The sequence below is a fragment of the Pseudoliparis swirei genome, chromosome 22, assembly GCF_029220125.1.
Source record: "Pseudoliparis swirei isolate HS2019 ecotype Mariana Trench chromosome 22, NWPU_hadal_v1, whole genome shotgun sequence".
Taxonomy (NCBI): domain Eukaryota; kingdom Metazoa; phylum Chordata; class Actinopteri; order Perciformes; family Liparidae; genus Pseudoliparis; species Pseudoliparis swirei.
The window spans coordinates 9,550,329-9,558,891 of record NC_079409.1 but is presented as its reverse complement, the minus strand read 5'-3'; the positions used below and the strand labels follow the sequence as shown (position 1 = coordinate 9,558,891).

General features: G+C 40.5%; 1 protein-coding gene across 1 annotated transcript; it reads left to right on the top strand.

Annotated features, from left to right (window-relative positions):
* The first annotated feature begins 1,148 nt into the window (after positions 1–1,148).
* On the top strand, positions 1,149–7,748 carry rcc1 (regulator of chromosome condensation 1). The gene is made up of 10 exons (XM_056405860.1): positions 1,149–1,258; positions 2,141–2,237; positions 2,553–2,740; positions 2,837–3,016; positions 5,236–5,332; positions 5,444–5,566; positions 5,693–5,833; positions 5,937–6,056; positions 6,399–6,551; positions 7,037–7,748. Exons 2-10 carry the CDS (start codon positions 2,159–2,161, stop codon positions 7,210–7,212), a joined length of 1,257 nt encoding a protein of 418 aa, XP_056261835.1. The 5' UTR covers positions 1,149–1,258; positions 2,141–2,158; the 3' UTR covers positions 7,213–7,748.
* Positions 7,749–8,563: the final 815 nt, after the last annotated feature.

Genomic DNA, 8,563 nt, shown 5'->3' with positions numbered 1-8,563 from the left:
GGGTGCAATGACTCACTTTGTTTTACTAATTAACCATTCTTACCCAATACGGTTTCCCTGTTGAGATTTTTTAAGATACATTTTTTCCACCCACCCATTATTTTATAGATGAATCACAAATTACATTGGAAGAAGACAGGATACACATATGTCACCAGATTATCACAGAGCTCTGGGAAATTCTGAACCACTAAAATGAAGACAAGGCTGCAGCGGCACCTTGTGGCATGGTTTGACTGTCAGTAGCTAAACCTGGAGAGAGTTTTAGATGCCTCGTGAATGTGACTTGAAATCCATTTGGTGTTCTTCATTGTGTATCATAAGGCAAGGGAAGTGTATATGTAGTGTGCAAAATGCTTTACATAAAATCACTAAAAGCATCAAAACACAATGCAAAAGAAAATAAAGTTTTAAAAACAAGAACATTTATTAAAACATTAAACAGTCAAAAAGCAAGAAATAGAATAAAATGTGCATTTCAATTAAAGAAATAAAATGCAGTATTGGGATGCAGACATTGATTGATATCCTTGAATCTGGTTCGATTAAAGGCAACAGCAAACAGAAAGAAGTGTTATGCAGTATAAGGTTAGGAAGTTGCACCGTTAAAATAAAGACGAGAAATTGACGACAAAATATATATGCACAGATTGCAAAACAACACCAGCATATGGATTACATGAACATTTCGGAAAAAACTGAATCGTCAGATTGCATCACTGCACTGCACAAACGTAACATAAATAGTCACATTGAATTGACCATAAACACAGGGTTTTTTAGTTTTTTGTGATATACATAAATTAGAATACAATTAGAATACAATAGACTGAACAAAAACTAGACCATATTCTATCAACCAAATATGTTAATAGAACATCACATTACTTAAAAAAATATTACTATACATTGAATAAAAGCAATACAAAATGGATGAGGCTGAAAGCATAATGTATTATTAAACACTCACATGAGACATTCTCCTGAATTATTAGTACTTTTACTTTCATGATTATAAATCAAACGTACCTAATTGATTTCATTCACTCCATTTTTATTGCAGGACTTTTGGTGTCGATCGTTCCTCCACCGCTCCAGATTTGAGGGCTGCTGTCTCTTTAAGGTTCCGCGGGGTTCCGCAACGTGACGTCGTGCGTGCTCTGCGTGCTCTGCGTGTCCACCTCGAGACCGGGAACAGGCTTCGCGCGTTCACTTGTAGGCAAACTGCTAACTTCGAACTTCTAGCTACACGTCACAGGTTAGTGAGTCACCGGCTCCTAAGTTGTCTAGTTGGAAAAGACCATCATTAATAAACGTCTCTTCGGCTGGTAAACGTAACGCTGTCGGATCAATACGTCATGTTCATTCATCCTCGAATGTCGTGCTAACGGTGCTAGCAAGTTGGCGCAATCTAGCAAGTAGCTCCCACCGTCCGCGTTGCCATGTCGACGCGCTCTCGTTAGCACGCTGTAATACCAGCGAAGCTAGTGTTTTATATCCGACGTTCTAACTGCATTAGTAACCGGCAGGGCATCGTGTCTTCTTAACCTAGAAGAGGACTGAAGCTTTGCCTTGTAGGCTACAGCTCGCTGGGTGACATAGCCATCTAGCGTTAACTGTTGGCAAGGACACATGCTTCAACCTGCGTGGTGCCGCTGGTGCTGAATGTTAAATCGAGCGCTCTCTATATAACGCCGGCTCCCGGTCGCTCATACTCTGTGTGTGTCACGAGGAGATAAGCGAGTTTGAATTAGTTATCGAGTCGCCTTTGGTTGCACAGCGAAGCGGGGGCAGCACACCTGTCCGTGGGGGTGAAATGATCTGACACTGTGCCATTGAAGCAGCTTCCCGACAGCTGTTGCACCCCAACACCTCCTGCACAATGTGGAGACCAAAATAAAGGACCGACTGTGTATGTCGGTCAACTACGGTCACCACTAGTAGGCTTGTGAGTTATGGAAATGTCAATATAGCTTTCCTTGGATATACATCGTTCGCCAATAACTTGTTTTGCCCGACTAGCATTTGAACAAAAAAACATGGATATTTAATTTACAAGGATGTTTGTTCATGTGGCTTTTCTCTTGATATATTTAATTGTTTTGTTGCACTGATCTTATCTCGTGTCTTTCTCCCCAAGTCCTCAAGCGTTGCTGTCATGCCTGCGAAAAAGTCTGCCACCAAGAGGAAGTCTGAGCCTATTGTTGAAGATGATAAAACGCCCAAGAAAATTAAAGGTAAATTGCTATTAAAAGAAAAAGAAAAAAGAATTGTTTAAATGGTCGATAAAGGACACTAGACTAAGCTAGACGATATGATTTATATTAAATGTACGCCATAGATGTCTAATTTGAAGAATCAAATCAAAATTCAGTTAAGATAGTAATGCATACCCAGTTTATGAGAGGAAAGCATGTCACACAACAGTTTAAAAAAGTTGCCTCATGTCAAATGCCTATATTTATTATGTCATGTTTCGGTCAAGTTTGTCCTTGTAAGACTAATAAGATAAACAACTGATGTGAAATGTTGATGTTGTTTGTATTTAACAGTTTCCCACAGGAGTCATGGCAAGGACCCAGGACAGGTTCTTGTTCTTGGCCAGGGGGATGTTGGACAGTTGGGCCTAGGCGAGACCACCATTGAGAGGAAAAAGCCAGCCCTGGTGTCCCTGCCAGAGAAAATGTTACAAGTAGTTGCGGGAGGCATGCACACTGTCTGCGTCAGCGAGACTGGCCATGTAAGGAATCGACTGTCTTCTTTCTATTATATGGTGAATGCGAAGATTCAGTGAACATTTTAACGAGTCTGACTTCTTTTTTCCTTTTTTTTAAAGGTTTACACTTTTGGCTGTAATGACGAAGGTGCCCTTGGTCGGGAGACAACAGAGGAGGGGTCTGAGATGGTTCCAGGAAAGGTGACATTGTCGGCGAAGGTGGTCCAGGTGTCGGCAGGGGACAGCCACACGGCTGCACTCACAGACGATGGAACAGTGTACATCTGGGGCTCCTACAGGGTGAGTTACTTGCTTTTAGCCACTTGTGTTTGTGTGAGAGATGTCTCTACATTCCCTCTTGTGCCTCCCCAAACAGCTCTATCAACTGCAAAAAGATCTGACACAACTGTAGGAAAAATATACTTGACCATTACGGTGAACAGTAAATGACTATCAGTTAATACAAGGTCAAGAGCAGATTGATTTAATAATATCCAATCCAGTCATATCGCCATTATTCTGTCACGTCAGGCTCTCGATATCCATCAAACCTGTAGATGCTCACTCAAATGTCACCGCTCAAATCCTTCACTGTCTTGACCCGTATTTAAAAAAATCATAATGTGAATCTGTTCTATTTTGTCGCCGATGGGTCCCTGAAGTCAAACAAGTTCCTGGTCAGCTCCCCTGACTGTTGAAGCACTGTACTGCACACATCTTGAATCATGATGTCAATCAATCTCTTGATCCAGTCCTTTTACCGAACACTTTATGAGCTTTTTTTCCTGCCCACAGATGATATCAGATTTACTCTTACGTTCTAAAATGTCTTTTTGTTGTTGTTCTTCGACTGAGCTTTTAGGTCATCAACCACTGTTCCGGTCATTCCAGTTAAACTGAGATGCTGCTGGAACAACTAATTAACGTTGTAAGATTTAGATTCCCCACATGCTGCGCCATAAATAATCCAGGATGAAAGGCAAACAGATTAATTATGTCTCCTCTACATTCTCACATCAGTTTCCTTTCTTAACTGTGCAAGCTTTTCTCCAATGGTGTTCCGCTTCTGCATAAGAGATTATATTTCCATAGTAAAAGCTTTCCCATGTTCATCTTTCACATTTCTGTCATCTTAGTTTCTCGTGGCTACATGACCAAAGCTCTGCTCCTGGTAGCTTATGCCATGCTTGGGGCCAAAAGCAGCTTCACATTGTTAATCATTCAAGAGAAACTTAAAGACATTCAGACATAATTTGATGATCCTTCGTCCCGCATTCGTTATTGTTTTTATCTCATTACTTATTTATCACTACTGCTGGGTTGCTCCTGGGCTTTCATTATTAATACTCAATGGCACAATGGAAATTACATGTTTATTACCTCTGCCTGCCTTCTGCAATCCCACTTGGTTTTTGACAGTGCTGGAATGAACTGTTCTATTTCTGCTTTGAAGAAAACAGTGCTTTTATTGTGATTATAGCGATGTAGCAAGTTGAATGTCTCCAATCATATTGCTGAACTCTGTAATTTCTCCATAAATGTATTCTCAAAGCAGCTGTGCCAAATTGTATTGTACATATTTGTTGCCAAGTATAATCAAAATATTCACACGTGTGAAATATTTCCTAATGGACTGGTGATACTTGGCATCCTCAGTGAAGTGTGCGCTGTTGTTGATGCAGGGGGGGGGGGCAGGCAGGGCAGAGAACTTCACGTATTCCAAAAGTACGTGTAAATGTTTACGTTACTTTTACGGCGTTAACGGGTTACGCTTGCGCAGCGCGTTTGCAACGTCTGAGCTCCTTTGCCACTCGCGTGCTGCTCAGTTGTGTGCACAACGTTTGGCAGGAGGGAAAAGAAAATCAACCGCAGGCGATGCAGATGAGGAGAGACCAGCCTGTGAATTATGTCTGAACGCTCAGCGGACGGTATGAAGCCCGAGTGAATTACAAAGACACGTGGCGTCATTATACCCCACTCATTTTTTTTTTTTTTTTGCACGTTATTGTTTTGAAAAGATAGAAACATATTTGAACTTGTTTAGTTTTTCACATGTTGCACTTGTTGTTATTATCGTGAAAAGATATTCAATGCCCAACTTTATTTGCATTGTTTTAACAGTGATTGCACTTTTTATTTGTTTTTGTCTGATGGAGCAATCTGGTTTAATTATAAGTGAATGCAATATTCTTTATTCTATTATTTGAAAAAAACACAAATGGAGGCTTAACACAAAGTTTTTCAATTAAATTTCAGCATGGACCATTTAGTTCCAATTTTGTCGGGGCGGTGGGGCACGAACATCTTTCTTCCTCCGAAGAGGAGCGCGACAGAAACCGTTTGAGAACCACAGAGTTAATGGAAGCATTTTAGTCACCTGTGGATAAAGCAATGTTGTATATCTCAATCTATTGCTCGGTGCTGCTACACTGTTCACAACTCCAAACCTGAGCATTGTGTATCTATTGGATTAACTATAAAAATACGGGACCCTTTTTTTTTTTTTTTTTTACCCCCAGGATAACAATGGTGTTATTGGTCTTCTGGAGCCCATGAAAACCTGCACCAGTCCAGTCAAAGTCCCCATGACGGAACCTGTTGTGAAAATTGCATCAGGTAAGAAGTCGTCCTCTTTAGTGCCATATGTTTATGTTTATGTTTTTGTTTGTTACAAGTTAACATGACGCACATAATGTTTCCGTCAAATTTGTGTGAATGCCTTAACAGGTAACGACCACCTTGTACTGGTCACACTGAAGGGAAATCTGTACACATCCGGTACTGCAGAGCAGGGCCAGCTGGGAAGAGTGCCTGAGTTTTTTTCAGACCGAGGAGGCAGGAAAGGCCTCGGTAAGTAACGCGAGCTTCTGCAAGCGACTCTACATGTACATTCATCTGTCATTTCCTTAATAGACTTTTTTCATGTGTAATGTATTTTGCTGCGGCGTTCTGGCTGACTATGTCCTGTGATTTCAGGCCGGTTGCTGGTTCCACAGATAGTGAAGGTCAAAGGGAAAGTTCACTTCATAGATGTCTTCTGTGGGGCGTACGCCACCTTTGCTGTGTCAAAAGAGGGGCCCGTTTATGGATTTGGTCTCTCCAACTATCACCAGCTAGGTTAGTGTGGCACGGCATCATCAATGTCTAGTCCTTTTGATCACATTTGTTTTACAATTTGTACTTATTCATGCACTTTCTTATTGTGTTTATTTTCATTCAGGCAATAAAAGCACAGAGAACTGTTTTGTGCCAGTAAAACTGGCATGTTTCAGAAACTCCACCACCCAATGGGTGGATTTCTCTGGAGGACAACATCACACACTCTGCCTTGATGCTGAGGGTAAGTTCCAATGAATTGTATTCAATATAAGTATGCTCATCAGACTTTGTGATCCCATCAAGACATGTTTTTAGTGCACTGGTAATATACAGCACTCAGTTTCCGGTCAAGTCACCTCATATTGAGTCATTACTTTTTCTGTAATACACCCGAAATTCTTCGATAAAATAATATATCAAGAACATTATATTAAAACACAAATGACACAGGTAAGAACTCTTTGACTTTTAGTGGTTTGGTTGGAAAACTGTTGGTTCCACAATTAAGGGACACCTATGACTCGGGCGCCTTAATATAAAGTACTTTGGCAAACAAACAAATCTCCCTTTCTCCATCTTTTAGGACATGTTTATAGCCTGGGCAGAGAACAATATGGTCGTCTTGGTCTGGGCCAAGGAACAGAAGAAAAGCATGAGCCTACTCCAGTGGCTGGCATGGAGCCAGCCAGTGGGTTAACATGTGGGGCGTCTGTCAGCTTCGCCGTCACCAGAGACGGTGAGAATGAGTCTCATCACATTTAGCCCATGACAACATGCTGAGCCTCGCCCCATGACGAGTGCATCTCGTACCGCCGCTCGTCCAACTTAAAGACGCACCGGCCAGCTGGGCCAGTTCGTTCTTTTCTGACGCATCAAAAAAGTATTTTATTTTAACTTTGCTGCACTGTCAACATCAAACTCAAAACAAAGAGCCAAATTATATTTAACAAACCAATGTACATCTATTTTTAATTTAAAATAAATAAATAATTGTACCTTTTTTGAACAAATTTTTTTTTTTTTATGTTTAAATTGAATGATTTTGTTAACTAATAATGTAGAAAAACTAAGATTTTAATTTCAGAATGGTCCAAATTAATTTGAGGGTGGCTTAGGTTGTATTTTAGGAGGATGGTGAAAAAAAGTTTGTTGACTCCTGCAAGCGGAACAAATAGAAGATACAAAATAAAGGATGTCTATTTCACTAACTGCTTCCTCCAGGCTCGGTGTATGCCTGGGGCATGGGCACCAACCTGCAGCTCGGCACCGGAGAGGAGGAAGACGAGTGGAGCCCTGTGAAGATGACCGGCAAGCAGCTGGAGAACCGCGTAGTACTGATGGCCTCCAGTGGAGGTCAGCACACAGTCCTTTTGGTCAAAGACAAGCAGGAGAGCTGATGTCCATCAGAGACGCTTTGATTATTTCGAGGTGGGGCTTTTTTCATGATGCCTAAATCTGGGGAGGGGGTTGATGTGACTTTCTGCGCTGCGCTGAGGGAGTATGAGCGGTTCGAGTCCTTTTATGAACTCTTCCTAGTCAGAGGAAACATGTTCATCGATGTTCAACAGATTCATGACAAATGAGAGACCTTTTTAAAATCTCATATTTGATCACTTTGAAGTGTTTTCATTAAAAGTCATTTGTGTGACTGAGGTGGTATATGTGATGTTTGTGAATGTGACTGCATGTACGTCAAGGAAATGAGAGTGCTAGCCTTTTAATGTCTTCCCCAAACAAGTCTTTTAAATGTTATTTTTCTTAGCAATAATGGTTCAGGCAGGACATTTATACTCAATGAGTTGAATGTGTGAGGCTACTGTTCAGTCTTCCTAGGACACGCAATTGTTGTGACTATTAGAAATGTTGGTAATGCATCATAATGTTTCCTGCATTTTGTTGCTTTTCCTGTCTGAAAATAAAGATACAATTTTAATTTCTGACGCCGTTTCTTATCCAAAACATAATAAATGTTGCAACTGTTTTTTTTAATTGATCTAATTGAGTAATATTCCATGCTAAAAAAAAAAATCAAATATTTGCTTGTTTGATTTTCTCCAAAGTGAGTTTTTGGTCATCTTTTGTCTTATGATAATAAACTTTTTGGTTTATCCACTTTTGGTTCAGGGGAATTGTGATGAGTGTGTTTAGCCATGTTGTCTTTCTCGAGGCTTTGTTTGCGTAGCTGGCTGCGTGGCCTTAGTGCGTGTGACTCGCTCATACTGCAGTTACGGCTGATCATGGCGTCCTGGAAGCGTAGCGTCCACCCTGAGGTTCTCCCGCAGGTCAATAGTGTTGGCTCCGTCGGCACCGTTGGTTTCTCTGTTGAACTGGGTGGAGACGCTCAATAGGTTCTGATTTTTGTATTGAGTACCTTTTTATAGCAATAATGAAGCGTTGTAGTTGCGGCTTTTCTATGCAGTAAACACAAACGTTGCTGTGCTTGCAAAAGAGAAAATCCACCCTAAAAACCAAAATCCTAAAAAGTAAATAAAGCAATTTCAGTCAATATGGAACACATTTTAATAAGGAATGACATTTAAAATATATATTTTCCTTTCAGCAAACAAAATGAAGCATTCTGACCATGCACATTTTCATTAGATCCATTATTGAGGATTTGGGTTAATTCTGTCTGCGTTAAAGCTACAAAGAGTTTAATGTTATTGATGACTATTACACATATAGTATACAATGAAGGGTTTGGAGTCTAGAATAAGTTGACATGACTCATATTAATATATTGTAAAA